Source organism: Poecilia latipinna, unplaced genomic scaffold (genome assembly GCF_001443285.1).
Source record: "Poecilia latipinna isolate Pla-1442-1.1 unplaced genomic scaffold, P_latipinna-1.0 Scaffold3, whole genome shotgun sequence".
Lineage (NCBI taxonomy): Eukaryota > Metazoa > Chordata > Actinopteri > Cyprinodontiformes > Poeciliidae > Poecilia > Poecilia latipinna.
The window spans coordinates 129,851-150,021 of NW_015112619.1; the positions used below are offsets into that span (position 1 = coordinate 129,851).

Here is a 20,171-nt window from a genome sequence, read left to right on the forward strand (position 1 = left end):
AAACTCAAGACAGCCATAACATTATGATTTTTTACAAGTGTATGTACACTTTTGACCACAACTGTACTACTTTGTGTTGCTCTGTCACAGTCCAATCCAGGCTTTTAGTACGCCAGTTTAATTCAGATTTCTAGCAATACTGAATCAACCCAAAAAGCTTTAGTCACAAGTAGTACAATAAGTTGAAAGTTTGTTTGTTTCCCCTGTTGTTAGAGGGCGGATATGGACAAACTGCAGACATACACCAGAGGAAACCGGGAAGCAGAGAAGAAGATTGAGCAGCTAACGTAAGTCTTCTCCTGAACATGTTCAGATCTTTTGGGGGTTTTGCTGTTACCAGCTCAGCGATTTTCTTGCTATATTTACCAACACTTAAAACTAAAAAAATATTGTATTGGAAGGTTTCCCCCAGAAAACTTAAACCTGGTGGTTGGGTGCTCGCCCGTCATGGTTTAAAAATGTTTAAAGTTGACATGAAATTTGAAAATGATTATGTGCCATTGGAAGATTAATACCTGAACACCAACTAAAAAATCTTAAATAAGCAATGTGAAGCCTGGTGGCCCGCCAGGCTTATAATACAGTGGGGGAAACTCTGGTATCAGCCAAAGTTGGAGATGGCAAGATGTCTTAAAGATTGATAATCAGCAATCAAAGAAAGAAGTTAAAAAAAAAAGGTTTGAACTTCAGTAAAGGTATATTTTAAGTACATTTGAATATTTAACAAACCATATGAATATAGTTAAAATAACAACCTGAGAGCAAGCCGATGCCGTCTAATCGTTGTTTTCTATGTAAAAGGCAAAGAACGTTCCAACATAAACACAAGCTGCTAGTCATTGCGTTTGAAACCGTATTGAAAAACGCTTGGGCGGGGGGAAAAAAAAAAAAAAAAAACGGGAACAGTGTGACGTGTTCTGATCCGTCTCATCCTGACCCAGGACCATCCCACCAGAACAGCAGGCCGAGGCAGACGAGCTGGCTGCCGCTCTCTCTGAGCTGCAGGCCACCACCGTGCATGAATACCAGGAAGTGGTAGGCACTGACACGGACACACACGGCCGAAGTTGTGGTGTGTGAGTGTGTGTTAAATTAAAGTCTGACACTGTCATTTTCCTTTCAGAACGTCAAAAACGATAACATTGCAGAGTGGAAAACCAAAATAGCAGAGAAGACACAGAAGCTGGTATGTGATCCGGACTCGTATGTCTAAGCTCGTCGAGTCTCTGCCGTGTCATTAAACGTGTGTGTCTGTGTGTGTCTGTGTTTCAGTCCCAAGTGAAGGTGGACGTCAGTAACCTGAAAGAGGATATCACCAAACTCAAGTCTCAGATCGTGGAGTCTCCAGAGGAGCTGAAGAGCCAGAAGGAGAAGATGAAGGAAGCTGCAAAGAAAATCAAGAACTCCATAGTAAGTAGGAAAGTGTTTGGTCTGCAGATGTAACTCAATCTTTCCTGCACTGTGCTGGTTACTCGTTGAAGGATTAAACCGTCTTGGAGGACAGTTCTCCATTTATTCTGACGAACGACAAACAGGAAACCAAGTCATTGGCCGCCTACACCAAATCCTGCATAAAATAAAAGTTTATAACAATCTAAAGTCAACTCTATGAACTGGAAGTATTTGGGTGAAAAATAACCAACTTCTGTAGGACAACATTACAAAAGGTTGTGGCCTAAAATCGCAAATGAATGGATAAAACAATACCACAGAAGAAGAAGAAATAAAGATGAGGGGCACCTGATCTTAATGTCACATCATAGCAGTTTCTGAAGTGTTTAGTCAAGTATATGAACAATCTGAGTAACAGAAGACTTTGTGTAATTATAATAACATAGAAATACAACCCTCATACACAATCAGAGCCAATATGTTGGGATTTCTTGCACACCTGCTTGATTTTTTTTTTTCATTTTTTAAAACTTTCAGGCAGAAACAGACGAGTATGTGGTGGAGATGCAGAACAGGGTGCAGAGCGTGGCCCATACTGAGGCTGAGCTCCAGCAGATGAACAGCTTGCTGCAGGACCTGGAGAGCAGCATGAACAACACCAGGCTGCGTCAGGAAGAGGTACGTTCAACTCTCACATCCTCCTGGGTTTCAAATCCCTAAGCTTCCATCTCTGTCAGAGACGATCTATCTGACTGAGCCATCGTTGGGTGTGTAGATGTTCCAAGCTAGAAGAGACACGCCTGAGGCCAGAAGACGATTCTACACAATAAATGCCACACATTTCATATTTTTATTTGTAAAGACATTTTTCCATTCACTTAACAATTATTCAGTCACTTGGTTGCTCTTCTGGATGAAACTCCAACAAAACAGTTTGTGGTTGTGGCATAACAAAATATGAACAGAACAGCTGTCAGAGTGTGGAAATGTGACCTCATGTTCACTGTAGATCACACACAGTAGAAATGGGTAAAGGGGAAACAATATTTAAAGTTTTTTTTTTTTTTATGTTGGATGTCAACAGTACCAGGAGCTGTTAGTTCAAAGTGAGAAGATGCAAAAGGAGCTGAAAAGTCTGTGCAGCGAGGAGGTCCAGCTGAAGAGGGCTCTGGGCATGAAGCTGGATAAGGAGTGCAAACAGAACATCCGCAGGCAGAAAAAAAGAGAGACGACGGAACAGCATGTCCAAGAAGTGTTGGGGTACCGACTCAAACGTCACGACCCGTAAAATTAACCTGAGCAAAGCATTCGTTTGACAACCTAACACCGGCTGTTCTCCAGGCAGTGCAACCAAATCCACCAGAAACGCGAGGAGATGGCGGATAAGATCCAAGTGATCACCGGAGAGACCCGTCAGCTGAAGGCCAAGATCAAGAGCCTGAGAGACGTCTGCAGCAAAGAGACGGAGAAGGCCCAGGTATGTTGATGATGGGGGTACTTCTGATGTTTAAGGGGGAATCCTTTGTGGGGCTCCAGAGCGCATCCAAATTTCTCAGTGGTACTACTTAAAAAAAAAAAGAAAAAAAAAAAAGAAATCTGAGATGGCACCGGAACAGCCAGTCATTCCAGGAAATAACTAAAAAACAGTGAAAGTCTCCCTGCAGACCAATGACCCTCATTAGGCCCAAACCTAATGATTCCTCTAAACCAGTGGTTTGCAAACATTTTCATGCTGAGGATCTCTTAAACCATTTAATAAAAACTAACAGACCACCTGACTCGAAATTGACCCCACAAAAATGCATCATAATATATGCAATCTGAAATGAAAATCAGTCTCTTAACTCACTTTGTTCATTCATGCTATTTAGTAAATACAACAGGACAGAACAAAATCATCATGAACACTCTACTCCCGGCATGTTGAGTTATTAACAGATTCTGTAAGTGTGGATTTTAGTCTTTTTAATGTAAAATATATGAAAATAAAAAAATAATAATAAGTTGTTTTTTACCTCAAATATGCCTAAAAATGTATTAACATTTTTAGGCATATTTGTAATTTAGAAACAAGATAGAAGAATAATAGGCTTGAGTTGCTTTGCCAAAAACAAAAGTCCTCTTCTGCGCCATTGAATATAAAATTATCCCAATTTCTACCAATTGTATTTATCTATTCTATTGATCTGCTGATGACATAATTTTTAATTAAATAAAATAACAATAGTTGTTGATGTGCGAGCAGAGCATTATAAGCAGGCAAAGTCGTAAACAAAGAACAGTTCTCACCAGCTGGGAATTGAGTCCTACTGTTCACAGCACAGAATCGTTCAAAAGAATCGAGTCGTTCGTCTACATCTTTTACATCCAGTACCTGGCTGACCACTAGGGGACGAGTGCTGCAGTCAGACAGAAGTACGTCAAACTGAATCTCCTTCGTTGGAAATCCAAGGCTTCTGCAGTTTCGGAGGAAACCAGAAATTGGATCAAACAAACCAGGAAGAATTGTTCCAGTTCTCGAGTTTTGTTACACACTCCTCTGAGTGAAACTGTTATATCAAGGGTGTCCAAACTTTTTTGGGACAAAAACAAGTCAAAAGTACTCCCAGGAAAAAACAAAAAAAACCTTTAACAAAAAAAAGTCATAATTGAAAAACATAAATTAACCTTTAACAATTTACCGTTAAGCAATTAATAGTAATATTTGGGTTTTGGGTTAGAAAAGTACTTATAGTTGCACTTTATAGTTTAGATTCTTTTATCTTGAGATGTTTAAATTTCACCTATTTTAAACACTTTTTCAGTAAGATACCCGTCTTGTACAATTGTGATTCAAACACAACTGAGTTTGACAGATTAATCGTTTACAAGTCATGTTCCTTTTTCTGGACAGGGATTTTTTTTCTCAAAGTTATCTTGTTAAATGTGATGCAGTTGAAAATGTGGGTGTGCCCGACTTGACTGTTGAATCTAAAAAAGAAAAATGTTGGTTAAAAAAAAAAAAAGTTAGAGAACTTGGCTTAGAGCCCTGCTTCATGGTGGAACATGTTCCTGTTTCCAGGCGCTGTATGACACCCTGTCAACATCAATGGATGGTCTTCACAAGAGGATCGAGATGCACATTACAGACCTGAAACTTCACCAAGATGTCTAACGTTTCCATGTGTCTAACTTGTTTTTTTTGTTTTTTCCTTCTGTCTGTTTAGTTTTTTTATTTAATCATCTTTGTAAATCAACTTGACTGTCTGGTTGGCTGAGTGAAATAACTTCTGTCAACATTTTTTCTCCCCATTTTTCTTGTCTTTACCCTCTCTCTTTGCTACAATTGTATTTTACAAGAAATGAATATTAGAAAAGGTTTAATGTGTTTTTGACAAATGTTCAGATTAAGTTAGGATCTGTTTTGACTCATTAAATGAATACAGAATCACAAGAACCAGTTTGAGGCGAGTCCTGCTCCTGCAGTAAAATCACTTTTCTACATCCTCACTGCTTGGAAAGTTACATGCAACTGGTTTTGCTTCTAACCTTCATTTAACTAGAAGAGAAAAACTCATTGAGATTAAAAAATCTAATTTGCTTATTATAGTTTGTACATAAACTCTGGATGTTTATTTTTATTTTTTTTTTACACATTTTGGCAACACTATTTGAAGAGGTGTGTATAAGACTGACATACTGTCCTGCTCACCATTATTGGCACCCATGAAGTTTAAGTACCTATAATGGAATATTTACTGAAGGAAATTCATCAAGTGAAACATTTTACTGCTGATAGCTTGATGCAAAACAGCAAATGATAAAAAATAAAAAAAAAAACATTTAAAAAGATAAACATTATGAGGAAAACGAAGAAAAACATCATTTTTACCATGCCAATGGTATTGGCACCCTTTGCTGCAAATCAATATGAAAACCCAATTTGGCTCACCTGTTGCAAATCACACATAAAGATCACTTGTGATGGACTGCCTCATGAATTAACCAATGAATAATCATGTTGGTGCTTTAAAAGCCACCTGTTAGTTCATCTCCACATGTGACAATGGTAAAGACAAAGGAGCTGTCTGAGGACATCAGAAATGCTATTATTTGCAAGCACAAGACCTCCAAAGGGTATAAAGCCATCTCCAAAGACCTTGGTACCCTGTTTCAATAGTGCGTAATGTTAAGACGTTTTCCAGGCATGGAACGGTCAAGAACCTCCCTGGACGTGGGGGGAAGAGAAAAATTGATGACAGAAGTCCTCAACGGTTGGTGTGAATGGTGGAAAAAACACCATGTCTAACATCTAAAGTCCAACCTGGAGCAGTCTGCTGTGATTGTTTCAACAAGTACCATATGCCGCACACTAAACAAAGTGGGGCTTTATGAGCGGAGGCCAAGGAAGACCCCATTGCTGAAGAAAAGACATAAAAAAGAATGTTTGATCTTCGACAAAGAGAAGCTGGACAAACCTTCTGGGACAACGTTTTATAGACAGATGAAACAAAAGTGGAGCTTTTCCGTAAATCACACATACAGTATGTTTACAGGCGGCGCAATGAAGCCTTTAAAGATGAGAACACCATACCAACAGGAAAGCATGGTGGAGGATCCATAATGCTGTGGGGCTGCTTTGCGGCATCTGGTACTGGAGGCCTTGACTGTATCACAGGCATCATGAAATCAGAAGATTATCAAGGAATTCTAGAGCGAAATGTCTTGCCCAGTGTAAGGAAACTTGGTTTGCGGTGAAGATCCTGGGTCCTCCAGCAAGACAACAACCCAAAACACACAGGTGTGGTTGAGAGGGAAAAAATGGACTGTTTTAAAATGGCCAGCAAATGAGTCCTGATCTCAGTCCAATTGAAAATCTTTGGGTGGAGCTGAAATCTGAAATCTGCCATTGGAGAAAGGAACCCTGCAAATGTACAAGAGCTTGAGCATATTGCAAAAGAAGTGTGGGAGAAAATGCCACCTGAGAAACTCAAGAAGCTTTTAGATGAATATAAGAAACGTTTGGAGGCCGTCATTGCTGCCAAAGGCAGTTCAACCAAATATTAAAGAGGGGGGTCAATATTAGAGCACATGCTGGTTTTCTGTTTTGTCCTTTGGAATTAAAATATTTATGTTGAAATGGTAAATGTCTTTGTTAGATTACTTTGGACCTCAAATTGAAAGATCCTCCTGATATAAGTTTTGAACATTTCCATTTATTTCTGAAGATATTCACTCAGCTATGCAAATCATGAAGGGGTGCCAATAATGGTGAGCAGGACTGTAACATCTGTCAGAACATGATGGTGTTTTCATGAATGTTTGAGTTGTCATGAAGTGTCATACGGTAAGTAAAAAGTTGCATTAAAAATTGTATTAAAAGTGTCATTATTTACAGCATGACACTTCATGACAACAGTCGTAAACATTCATGAAGACTCCTTCAGTTTTCTGACAGTGCCATGTCAGTCTTATGCACAACCCTTCATATAAAGTGTTCCCCGAATTTTTAGAAGTTGAAGTACAAGGTAGAAAATGTAGATTTCACCTATAAAAATCCTCTTTTTTTTTATTTTTCTATGTAAACGTTAAACAAGGAGGGGCTCAGTTGATTCCACCTTGTAAAGTTTCTTCTTCAGCTCCTTCGTTTTGAAGTGGGATGTGACCTGGACTATTGAAGGAGGCTTTGCTGAACTTTGCTTTCTCCTTGCTCCGCTCGGCGTGCAGCGCCTTACGGAGCTCGTTGATTTCGGTAACAAGAGCCACATTGTCCTGCAGAGAACAAAGACATCATTAGCAGCTGATTAATATGTTGAAGGTTAGTCTCATCCACTTCGCATGTTTATCCATACATGTTTTGTTTTAAGAGTTCGGGACGTGATTTTAGCCCTTTGTTAGGCGTATTGCTAAAAATAAACATTGCTTAACTTTAGTACAAATTGAATCGTCAACCAAGGATGTGTTCTAACCAAATGTGAGAGGGGAGGGACAAAGTATTTCCAGGCTTATTTACCCTGCATATACATTAGGAATACACAACTTACAATTTAATCTGTTAATCAGATTGATATTTTTTTTAAAACATAAACAAAATACTATCAGAAAATCTAATCAGTTGGACGATTAAATTACTGAATTTGACTGCATGAATGCCACCTTAAAAAATTGGCTTCTGACATTTTTAAAAAATCAAAACGTCTTATGGTTCCATATTCCAAGAAAGATACTTTTAAATCTGTGGGGAGTTGACTCCCTTCGTAGAGAGAAAAAACCTGCAGTCTGGCGAATCATAATGTGCTGAATCTTAAATATACGAGTGACATTAAAGAAAAAGGGACAAAGTCCTATGCTAGTAATTGTCAAGACTGCTGAGCAGGGGTGAATCCAGGAAGTATTTAAATAGGGCTGGATGGGGGCCAGTGATGAACTTAAAAACAAGAAATTCAGAAAACGGTTTCTTTTGCCAGATTTTGTCATTTTGTAATTTTATTTATATGAATAACTAAAATATGGATCTTTAAAGTGCCAAATTTAGCACATAAATATATATTTTGCTGTCTGACAATGTAATTTTTAAATATCAAATGATTGATGTTTTGATCATCTATTCTTTTTACCGAATACTCTTTCACTACGAAGTAATCTATTTTTACTTTTACTTGACTAAATATATATCGAAGTAGTTCTGTTCTTAAAACTCTTGGGCCCACCTCTGCATCAGACCCACCAAGAATTTCTTTCACCAGCCGCTACTGAGACCAGACCTTCCTATAACGCCCAGTTCAATAAACATGGGGGAAACACTGATCTTTGACTGTAGTCTTTACCTTCATCATCCTGGTGTAGACATCCTCGTGCTCCTTAGCAGATTTGACCAGCTTCTTCTCAAGACTGCCAACAGTCATCTCCAGTTGACTACATTGGGAGCACACACCCTCATCAACTGCAAGGATCCTCTTTGCCTAGAAAAAAAAAACATCAGCTTGTCTCGCGCAGGGTCGTCCAATCTCACCGATCCTGTCAACAACATGCATCGAACTAACACTCGACAATCGGCTCTTACACTCTCTGTGCCTGAGGCGTATCGGCTGTATATCATCAAAATGTTGTCTTTCAGTTTCCTGGGATCCTGGATGAGGGAGACACAAACCTGGAGGTCTGACCTGACCCGCTCAAGAAGCGTAGTCAAATCCTGCACCTGTACAAAGGAAGTTGTCAGACGTAGAAACTTCCCCGACCATTTTCAGCTTCAGCAACATTAGAGAAAAAAATAGAGCCATCTTCCACTTTCATATTAATATCTTGAATTCAGACGGCTGTCGAGCATTGGCTACCTTCTGGATTGGATGCCTTTCTCTTTTAAAACAAACTATTTTGGATTTTAAGTAAAAACAAAATGAACTCTGTGTGTGTGTGTGTGTGTGTGTGTGTGTGTGTGTGTGAACCAGGTTTTTATATCCTTGTGGGGTCCTATTTCTGTCTACATTGTGGGTTTGTGGGGACCACTGCTTTTTGTGGGGACATTTTCTTGGTCCCCATGGGGGTGGGGGGATGCTGCTTTTTTTGTTAGGTGTAGTTTGTGATGCTTAGGGGTAGGGTAAGAGTTGAGCTGTTGAAGTGAATGGAAGTCAACGTAAAGTCTCCTAAAGACATGAAATCATGACTGTGTGTGTGAGTGCTGACCTTTTGCATCTCCTTTTGGATTTCTTTGTCTTTGGTTCTCAGTCTGAGCCTCAGTTCAGATATGGTGACCTTCAGACGATTGCCGCTCCTAGTGATCATCTTGAGCTCCTCCTCAAGCTGTTGAACAGGAATTATCAATTGTCTTTAACTCGCCATGTTTTCTTCATGCAAGGATAGAGGCTCACCTGCACATTTGATTTTGACTGCAATAACACACGGCAATTATGGTCACTCTATGAGTGTGAAGGTGTCAATGTTATCAATACATGTCCGTAACAACAACAACAAAACCCAGGATTGCAAAGTGTTCAGTTAGTTAGAAATGAGTAGTTCCTCTTTCTTTGCAAAACTAAAACAAACAAAAAACGGGAAACAAAGTCAAAAAATCAACCCTTACATCCATTGTGTCTTTTTTCAAAGTAAACTAAAATCAATGAGTTAAAACAGCAGCATGTCTTTTGTAGATGCATGCAGGAAAAACTGAAAATGGCAGGTCATGCTGAGGGTTACTTTAATCATGTTGGCGTTGACTACTTCCATCCCATTGAAATAAAAAAGAGAATCAAATGGCTTTTCCAGAAAGAAGACTCAGTTCTAGCAAATAAAAAGAACAAATTGAGGATGAAACTCCAACATGCTGCCCCCCTACCTGAAGCCAATCTAAGATTTTCTGAGCCCTCTCACGTACCTTTTCTATCCTTTCTGCTTTTTTGTTTATGTCTTCCTGCTGTGGCCTGATCTGCTTCTTCATGTCCTTCAGCTTGAATTCCAAGATGACCTTCAACTTGTGCAGATCCTGGTTCATAGAATGCAGGCTGGATATGACTGTGTCCTGCGTGAGAATGGGTGGAGGTGGACTGTTTACTCTGTGTTCCCACTACAGTCAGTTCCCCATTTACCCAAGGTTATTTAATTCTGTCTCTTTTTGGTGTACAAAACTAAACTTCTAATGTGAAACGAAAAGCACGGCGGGACGCTGCTCCTCGCTCACCTTTTCCTGGTTGGTCTTTCTATATCTGGAAACCTGTCTCTTCAGAACACCGATATCGGTCTCCAGAGTGCGGATGAACCCCGTCAGAGTCTGGCGCTCCTTCTTCATGGAGATCATGTCATCCAAGTGGTCATCGATCTGCCTCTGGAGACTGCGGATCTGTGTGACCGTCATTAAAGAGACGCTGTAATCTTTCTGGGTAACTGACACCAACAAAAGTAAGCAAAATTTAAAGATAGCTTGAAAATCTTTGGTCACCTTTTGTGTCATATTGCCACTGTTTCCCTTCAGCCTGGTGAAGGCCTCTTTCTCTGACTGAAGTTTCTTCTCATACTTGTCTTTCATGGTGTCAATCTTCTGGTGCTCTTCCTCCGCTGCCTGTCTTATGGTTTCTTCATACTCTCGGATCCTTCGCCCAGCCTCCTCCTGAAACTGTGAATGAAATGAAAAAGGCGAGAATTCAGAGATGTCTCGATGACGCGAGCGGTCCCGAACTTCTGCCGCTTTCCTCCTCGTTCTTTCAGACCTTATTCATTTGTTCAGTCTTCACTTGCAGCTCGGCCTCATATATCTGCGTGACCTCAGCCAGACTCTGGATCCGGTCCTGCTCTGCATGCGTCAACCGTGTCTCGTACTCCTCCTGCATTTCTTTTTGCTTCTGGAGAAGGTCGTCGTACTTTTTGTGCTCCATAGTCAGCTTGGAGTTGTAAAATTTTTCTGTGTGGGATTAAAAATATTTATAAACTTCCCTTTGAGCTCATAAAGAATGCATCGGATAGGCAGTGATGTCGCCCTTGTTGTCCTACCTAGATACGTCAAGTCTTCGCAGTGTTTCACTTCAATTTCTGCAGAATTCTGCTGGGTCTCTTCTTCACACCGCTCTATTTCCGCGCTCAGAACCTACGAATGTAAGAGTTTCAAAGAAGTATTCTTTTGAATCACAAGGATTTTTGGAATCTAGTTATTCCGGTATCGTACTATTACTTTTTTAATCACAATCAGAGATGAAGTTGGATACTTTTCATTGAATGTTTTTACCATTATGTACTTGCAAAACTGTTCATACCTATTGGGCGTTTTCACACTTTTATCACTTTACAACCAGAAAACTCAAAAGCATATTACTAGGCAAAACAACACCAAATACAACATAATTGTAAACAGACTCGGTATCTGTTTTGTTTTTCTATAGTCACATTTTTGTTCAGAAGGGACTCGATTTACGAGAAGTTTTTTCAGGGCTGAATTCAGAGCAAACCTGGGAGAAATATTGTAAAGACTTGAGACTTTGGTTTAGATCTGCTAGAGTGGCAAAGTGCAGCTTCTCCAACAGTTTAGTCAAGGTGCAGACATAAATACAGTTGACATTTTGTGGAAGGACTTCATCTAATCTGAGCTTCAGCTGACTGTCTATAATAGACAATCTGTGATAGATTGTCCGTCTGTCTAATAAGTATTCACTGATTTATCGGCCATCCTATTTATCAGCATACATTTCCTTAATTTTGGGAGATCGGTGATCGTGTGAAGCCGATCTTATCTACCTCAGCAAAGGTCTAAAAATCAACCTCTGTCCTCTTCTGCTCTCCCCTGAGAGGATTGTCTGTTAGCCCCGCCCACCAGGCCATGTCTGCACGTTTGCTGTTAATAGTCACTCCACTGTTGCCAGCTCAGCAACTTTCTTTCTATATTTAGCGACATTTCAGACAAAAAAATTTGGTATCGGGCAAAATCAGAATCAGCAGGTCAGGCTTTTTAAAGATCGGTAATCAGGGATCAGCTAGAGAACTGCAATCGGTGCACTGCTACTCTCTAAAGTAACTAATGTTACATCAAACACTATTAAAAAAGCTCTACAAATGAAATTTAGTTGCTTAGCATTATGTGCTGCTGTAAGCAGAACAACAATCAGTCTAAAATTAAGCTTCCTTGCTATGACCAAGAGTTTTCCCATACTGTTACAGCTGTATATAGAAGCAGATGCACATGTCTGACTGACAGCAGCAGACCTGCTGTGTTCTTTTCAGAGACTTGATTTCCTCCATGAACTTGTTTGACACTTGTTGGAGCTCCTCTTTGTAGTTCATCTCTTTCAGGCGGAGTTGGTACTCATTCTCCATGTGCAGCTCCTTCAGATGCATCTTCAGCTCCAACAAGTTGTGAGCCTAAAACACACACGAGATTTTTAAAAAATATTTCAGCTACATCTCAAACAAAATTTTTATTATCTTCTGTTCTCCTATGAATCAGGATGTTTTGTTTTCCATCTAGAGGTTTTAGGTTTTTAGGGTTTTGGATGTTTGGGAGTACTTGAGCATTTTAGCCAATACTTTCAGTTTTCTAGATTGATGAACCATGTACCTGTTTGAACTCCAAACACACATCCAAACTGGTTTGGGAAGAGGCTAATATTGAGCTTCTGGGATGGATCCGACTTTAAGCATAAGTACTAGATTTAAAAGCCAGGTCAGTGCCAAGACAGTGCCAATCAATTAAAGTAAACTCCACAAATATTTGGCCAAAAATGTGGCCATATCCAGTTAGAATAATGCTAGACGCTAGTTCAGGGTTCCAAAATGTGCATGTTAGAGGTCCAACTTCTCAACAGACCCTTTCCTCCAGGTCCGCCTTTGTAACAAGAATCTCTTCGGTGTGAACAATCTGTCTGTTGCTCCTCAGACTTTGACCCTTTTCATCAATGATTTTGGATATCAACAGGCAGCCATCTTCAGACGCCGTCAGCAGGAACTGATCGTCGTACGTTATCACCATCTGCGGACATTCGTCGGCGGCATTTGTAACACATTACATGACGGATGAAATTACTTCCGTTTAAAAATTTATATTTTTAACTAACTGACATTAGAATCTAGTTTTATTTTTTTTACATTAAAGTTTGAATTAAAATAGTTTTTGTTCCAAAAGCTGAATTATATTGACTGTGATTCTATTTATAAAAGTACTGAAGAGGATGAAAAAGGGGGTGAATACCGTTCACCTCAGTGAAGTTGACCCCCTCAATCCACCTTCTTCAAATCAGATAAGATTGGTTTCAAACGTTGTTTGTGCCTCTGTCACTTTAAAGATATTTAGAAATGTTTCCAGAGGTCATGAAAGGTCAATCAAGCACCACATCTTCTTCAAATTGGACAAAATTGGTGTCAGAAAAAAAAATATGTTTGCTTCTTTGGCTTTGAAGATATTAATTAAAGTTTAAAGGTAATTTTGATTTAGTAAACGTGGGGAGGCTGGATGACATTGAAAGTTTCATTAATATCTTAAAGCAGCACAAATCAAAACATTTTCCACACAAACCAGCACAAATGTAGTTTAGTTGATTGACAAATTTTGTCTGATTTGAAGAAAGTGCAGGAGAGATCTGCCTGACCTTTCATGACCTCTGGAAACATCTCTTACTATCTTTAAAGTGATAGTGGCACAAGTGAACATTTTTGCAGCACAAACGTTTGACGCCAACTGTGTCTGATTTGAAGAAGGTGGAAGGGGGAGGGCAACCTCTCTCAGGGTGTGTTTGGACTCACCTTGGTGACAGGGCCGCAGTGAGCCTGCTGTGTGATCCACTCCTTCTGATCGGGTAAGGGGTATTTAACGGCTCTAACGGTTCCACCAGAGGTACCGGTGAAGACGACCCTACCGGACTGAGACACGGCAAGAGCGGTGTGAGCCACCACATCAGCGGGAACCTCCCTCAGCACCTGTGGAGTCAATTTCCAATTTCAAATCACTTTTATTTCACACTCTCCAAAGTCTGCGTAAAAGAAATCTTGCTGTAGCCGTTCTCCTGGCCTGGCAGTCCTGTATCTCCCTCAGGATGAGGTCCGATCCTACAGCCAGGACGGTCTTGTAGTCCCAGGAGAAAGTCGCGCCAGAGTAGCTGCAGCCCTGGAGCACAGTCTCACACTCCAGCTTCCCGGTGTGGGTGTTCCACTCGTACACAGCGCCATCCGTCCCACAAGACACCAAGCGGCTGTCGTCGAAGCTCCACTCAACGTTCCGCACCTGATCAGCAAGAAAAACCGGCGACTGGATCAATCCCACGTTTTGGCTTTGGATCCGACGGCCAGCCGACGGCATCAACTCACCTTCCCAAAGTGGCCGTTTAGATTGAGAATGTTCTCAAACGAGGTGAAAGAGTAGATGTGAATGACGCTTCCGTCGACGGCCGCAAACCTGTGGCCACCGTGGCTGAAGGCACACTGGAAGGATGAGGAGGAAGCAGGTTGAAACAGGATGCGCACGGGGAGCTGCAGGTTTCAGGGTCACTGTTCGCAGAGCGAGTACAATCACCTCTCTGCAGCCGGGCAGCTCAAACTCTTTAAAGGTAGAGATGTCGTTGATGAACAGGTTCATCAGCCGGAGTTTGTCTGAAAAGCCCACCAGCACAAAGAGGCCCGTGGGGTGCAGAGCCACGCTGAACGCCTCCTGTTGGAACTCTTTGTACAACTCTACCTCTCTTTTGGAGAAACAAAAAGACATTACATGTGGACTGTCTATAATATTTCATATTTGTAGATATATAAATGATAAACCAATTTATCCTTTTATGCACTTCACCATGCACCATGGTTTTCATGTTATATTAGTTAACAGAAGAAACTGATTTTTACTGTTGCATAATAATAATACAGTAAAATACATTAAATTTGTGATTGGAAAATAACAAAATGTAGAAAAGCTTAAAGAATGTGAACTGCTATAAACCCCCACTAGGTTTATTTACTTTTTTTCTTCATCATGAACTGCTGCCATTCTGAACCTGCCTGAAACAATGAGGTCACAAGAAGAAAGGGAAACATTGAACATTGCAGGAAGTCCTACTTCATCTCGTAATTCCAGATCCGTACGGAGCAATCCAAAGAGCTGGTGGCCATGAAGGGCTTACGGATGCAGATGGACAAACCGGTGATGGAGTCAGAGTGGAAGGGCTGGGACAAAAAGTCAAAATGTAGTTGTTCCTCCTGATGGACAGAGCACAGCTTACATCAACTTCAAAAATGTTTAAATCGACACCTTAAATAAGTAAAAAGATAGTAAGACTTCTAAGCTTTTGCAAAATTGGACTTTTGAACTGGAGGACACAAAAGCAGGTCAAAATCATAAAGCTGCAAAGTATGAACTGTTGATCTGTTAGGCTGTGCTAATAGCAGCACCCGCTTCATTTCAGCAGATGAAAGATTAATGCTGTACAGTTGGCCTCGGTCTGTGCTGACAGCCAGCGTCTCCTCTGCAGGACTCATGCATATGGTGTCTATCTCCTGACACTGGGCTGGAGCTGAGCCACTGCTGGCTGGAGCTGGGAGAATCTGGCACAAAACAAAAGAACAAATAAAAATGCGATATCCATAGACCTGGTGAATATTATCCTATATACATGCAGTTACATTCACTCAGTTACTCAGTTACTTGAGTAACTTTTTTGAAAAAAATTGTGCTTTTACTATGCAGTACTTTTTACTTTTACTTGAGTAATTTTATTATGAAGTATCTCTGCTCTTACTTGAGTAAAATTTCTGGATTCTCTACCCACTGAATAAAGAACAAACATGTTTTAACCAAAGATTCACCAGACACAGACACACAGCTGGAGTTTCTGTTAAAGTTTTATAAGTTTTTTTATTGAAAGAAACTGATTGGGAAACATTTTCTTTTGCCTGATTGTTATTTTTGTTACTGATATTAATTAAAACTCCAAAATTTCAACATAACTTCATATTTTGGTTCGTCTGATGATGCAATTTTTAAATATTAAATGACTGACATTTTGATCAGTTACTCAGTACTCAAGTAGACTTTTTTTTTACCAAATACTTTTTATACTCTTACTTGAGTAATTTCTAGGATGGCTCCTTTTTCCTAATATATTGAAGTAATGTGATTCTAAGTTGAACATATTTTGTGAGTACTCTGCCCACCTCTGGCTGTCAGTTATATTAAAATTCACAACTGGAACATTTACCTGTATCTCTCTGCTTTTCCTGTAGACGTCCAGCTCTATCTGTTCAAACAGAGAGACTGTGCCCGGACCGGAGGAGCACACAAAACCCTTGGAGTAGGACAGGATGGCGGTGACGCAACACTTGGCCACGCCTTCCGTCACATTCCCTGCTTTGATTCGTCTCACTTCCAGGTTCCTGTGCAGTGAACCGAAAGCATTACGGGCAAGTTGTGTGCTGTCTCTAAGAATACATTTTAGAGAAATAACAGATTCAATGGCACGAGTTTCTGGCTAAAACCAGAAAAATATGCAGTTTGTTTCAATATCTTAAAATATCTAAATAAAAGCACAATAAACCGATTGCTACTAACGGTGAGGAGGAATGGCGTCTTCCAAATAGTTGGAAAGAAACAATGTCGGTTTCTTTAAGGATACGTTGGAAACCATTCATGCAATCCAAAAAATATATATGCCAACAAATCTGAAAATTTATTTCAAAGATGCTGTTGTTGTATGGATTTCTGCATGAGCTGCTTCATGGTCTTATTGTTTAGTGTGTTTTGGGGGGAAACGTCTGTGTGTTTAACAGCTGATTTTGTTTGTGATCGGCTGATTTAGATTATGAATATGTACAGATTAATGCCCAGCAATAGTTGTTTGCCAGCCACAAAAAAACTCAAGATGAAGAACTGTTTTATACGCCACAGGGTTGTGACAGTGCTGCTCACAGCGAGACAGGATATCTTATCGGTTCACAGGATTTTCTGAATTGATATTTCAATGGAAAAATGAACTGTGAAACATTGATGAATCAATATTTTTACGTAAACTGATTGCCGTGCGGGAAACTTTGCAAAATAGGCCCAGATAACTTTAGAGCTAGCGAGCGTGAGATACCACAGAGATCGAAGAGGGAATAAAAGAAAAAACATAAATGGTAAAAAAAAAAAAAAAAAAGCTTTTTTTTCTGAAAATATTTACAATCTAAATCATCACAAAGTAAAAAGTATAATTCAAGTCTCCAATCTGACCTCTCAGTCTGGCCCTGTCCAGGTTCAGAGGACATCTTGATCTCCCTCCTCACGTCGCCGGACTCAGACACCAGCAGCCTTCCTGTGTCTGTCCCTGCTATGACTCGGCCTTCTGACACCCAGGTGTGACACAGGATGTTGATTGACTCCACCTTTGCAATGCTGTTCTGTTTCAGGTTGCCTTCTGAGTACCGAAACAGCTTGAACACGCCTTTGCCACTCACACAGACCTGCATGTTGTTGTGAGGACTAAAGCTGATCTGGCAAGACAAAAAAAAGGAAAGAAAAGAAAAGAAAATAGCATCCCAGCACTCAGTGTATGAATGAAGGTGTGACTGGCTCACCTGTGAAATGGGATTATTAGAGTTGGTTGTCTTCACTGTTGCCAAGACTTTGTTTTTCTCCCAACTCCAGAAGATCAACAACCACTCGGGGGCTCCGCTTTGACCAATAAGGTACTTGGAATCAGGAGAGAAAGCCATGCACAAGAACTCTTGAACTAGAAAATCTCCTGCAGTTAGAACTTTTTTCTTCATGCCGTGTTCCTGATGAAGGTCAAACACAGTGATGGAGGCCTCCTCAGCCTTCTCTGACACTGCCAGGTAGCGCTGGTTTGGACTTAGAGCCAAAGCACGTAGGCCAAGGCTTCCCTCTAAACCTGAAGGGGCACACAGAAAACACAAACCAGTAAATAACATTTATTGCACGTGAAGCATAGAGTTTACTTTACAGTTCACTGATTTTACGTGTGTGTAACTACACACACATATCCACCTAATGTATATCCACTTGCCTACAGCCAGATCACTTTAGCAAAGCCAATGACAAGCAAAACACTATCAGTTATCAACTTGACTCCTTGACCAGAATGAATTGATTTTAAATACAAGATAGAGGATAAAGGTGAGACAGTGACTGTGGCCTCACACGCACACACACACACACACACACAGACACGCACACACACACACACACACACACACACAGGTTAGGGTCGACAGCTGTCTCTATTTACACTGCCAACATATTACCAGAGGTGAGCAGAAGACCAAAGAATTGCACTCTAGTAAGAGTAGCAATACATATTTTACACAAGTAAAAGTAAAAAGTAGCCATTCAACAAATTACTCAAATAAGAGGTAAAAAAGTATTTTGTAAAAAGTCTACGTAACTACAGAGTCACTGATCCGATTATCAATCATTTAATATTCAAAAATTACATCATCAGATGGACCAAAATATATTAAGTGGAAATTTTGGGTGTTTTAAGGCCCAAAATGACAATAATTCACATAAGTAAGAAAAAATTACAAAAGAAAGCAAAAGACGTTTTTTTTCCAAAGCTGTTTGAAACTTTAACAAAAACTGCAGGTGTGTGTGTCTGTGTCTGGCGAACTTTTGTTTGTTCTTCATTTAGTGAGTACAGAATCCAAAAAATTTACTCAAGTAAGCGTAGCAATACATCCTAACAAAATTACTCTAGTAAAAGTAAAAAGTACAGCGTAGTAAAAAGTACTTAAAAGTTTTTTATTTTATTTTATTTTATTTTTTTCAAAAAAGTTACTCAAGTAAATGTAAGTAACTACAGTTACTTCCTAACTCTGCATATTTGCCAACAGCCATGTGTAGTGGTAACATTTAATCTGGCTCATGAACATACTATTAGGCTTTCATTTTCACTGCTACAAATGTGCTGTGAAAATGAAGAAAGTGCAGGTTTTGTGGCGGAGATTAAATGAATTATTTATATGGACTAATTGAGGACTGATTCATTTTTCCATTTGATCATATTTGCCTGGATTGTCTTTATTTTCCCACATTAAAATACAGAATTTTGTATTTACTCAGGCTATTTTTGAATAAACAGAAATTTGATTGTGTTCAAATATACATGGTTGAACACAGCATGGTGAAATGATGCTCTACATATTAAAACGCAGAGGAATAAACATGAAGAAAAATCCCCCCCTCGGTCATAGCGTACCCGGAATGAAGCGCTGCCATCTTTTGACGGTGTTATGGATCACACAGCTGTTCCCGCTGGGGAACACCACCGTTTGCTCGTCAACAAAACACAAATTGTTCTTCACGCCTTTCCGGAGGCCGAAAATAAAATGGGGCTGAGATAACACGGTCGACATCGTGTTGAAAGCTGCGGACAAACTTTAGAAAGGGCAAAACTAGCAAACGGAGAGATGAAAGAGCGCAACCTGCAACCTGCAGGTTTCCTCGTGCAGTTTGAGTCATGTTGCTATGCGACAGATCCCGCAATAACCTGAAAACAAATGCATCTCCACGGTTCTAATTCTCATCGTCTGTATTTATTAGTTAGGCCTATGTTCAGATATGTCAAAACTCAGGAATGTAACTATTTCTATTTTTTATTTTTGCCTTTATATTTTTTAAAATATATTTTTTAATAGTCAAACTATGCTTTTCCCGCATTTTTGGAGTACAAACCTGCTTTTTAGCTATAATTTTCATGGTAATGTAGCGAAGAACATTTAAAATGTTTTAAAAGGGTTTTACTTGTAAAGACTCAATATTTTACAATGTTGTTCCTTGATTGCTTCAATTTAACTCCGAAAAGCTTCGTTGCTTAATTGAAGTTGACAGCAATTCTCCCCTGAAATGTCTGGAGATAGGCAATAGCACCCCTGCTGACCCCACTAGGGAAAAGGGTGTAAAGAAATGGATGGATGGATGGATGGATGGATGGATGGATGGATGGATATTATCTCTGCCTCACCTGCCACAAACTGTGCAAAGTTTCTGAAAGAGGAGAAATCCTTGATTCCATAAGTATAACTGTGGCCTGGCGATTCCAACTTTTGATTCTCCTTTAACACGTGAAGACAAGAGTTCAAGAAATCTAAAAATGATTGTAAACCCTCAGCATCCTCTCAAGCCTATTAGACCTTTTACACAATTTGCCTCTAAAACCTCTTTGGACAGTAGAGGCTTGACCATAATGCTGGTCAAGTCTTCGCCATTCTTCATCACTGCTACAAAATGTTCAAGACATTTTTTTTTCGCTGGACCTGCGGCATACCTTTTCATTAGGTGAAGCTTGTCAGCAGATATACCTTTACAGTCCACAAGTGAGGTGAAAGACGTCCTCCATTCATTACAGGTAACT

At 39.9% G+C, this 20,171-nt stretch overlaps 2 protein-coding genes across 2 annotated transcripts in view; one reads left to right on the forward strand and one right to left on the reverse strand.

Annotated features, from left to right (window-relative positions):
* Positions 1-4,829, forward strand: part of nuf2 (UF2 component of NDC80 kinetochore complex) — a 14,891-nt gene extending 10,062 nt beyond the window's left edge. Inside the window, exons 6-13 of the mRNA XM_015046251.1 lie at positions 214-287; positions 942-1,035; positions 1,124-1,186; positions 1,273-1,410; positions 1,930-2,070; positions 2,477-2,652; positions 2,734-2,869; positions 4,454-4,829. Coding sequence (XP_014901737.1) covers positions 214-287; positions 942-1,035; positions 1,124-1,186; positions 1,273-1,410; positions 1,930-2,070; positions 2,477-2,652; positions 2,734-2,869; positions 4,454-4,546 — 915 coding nt within the window. The 3' untranslated portion in view covers positions 4,547-4,829. The remainder of the gene's footprint in view (positions 1-213; positions 288-941; positions 1,036-1,123; positions 1,187-1,272; positions 1,411-1,929; positions 2,071-2,476; positions 2,653-2,733; positions 2,870-4,453) is intronic.
* A 2,117-nt stretch (positions 4,830-6,946) lies between these two features.
* On the reverse strand, positions 6,947-19,881 carry LOC106955887 (cilia- and flagella-associated protein 57). Its single transcript, XM_015046358.1, has 21 exons — positions 19,017-19,881; positions 17,377-17,690; positions 17,033-17,292; positions 16,023-16,197; positions 15,217-15,369; positions 14,885-15,024; positions 14,354-14,519; positions 14,149-14,262; positions 13,853-14,065; positions 13,588-13,761; positions 12,656-12,817; positions 12,055-12,210; positions 10,852-10,945; positions 10,572-10,762; positions 10,304-10,477; positions 10,046-10,204; positions 9,743-9,886; positions 9,055-9,171; positions 8,435-8,569; positions 8,199-8,333; positions 6,947-7,143 (listed from the first exon to the last, which is right to left on the reverse strand). The coding sequence occupies exons 1-21, from the start codon at positions 19,171-19,173 to the stop codon at positions 6,976-6,978; spliced, it is 3,501 nt and encodes a 1,166-aa protein (XP_014901844.1). The 5' UTR covers positions 19,174-19,881; the 3' UTR covers positions 6,947-6,975.
* Positions 19,882-20,171: the final 290 nt, after the last annotated feature.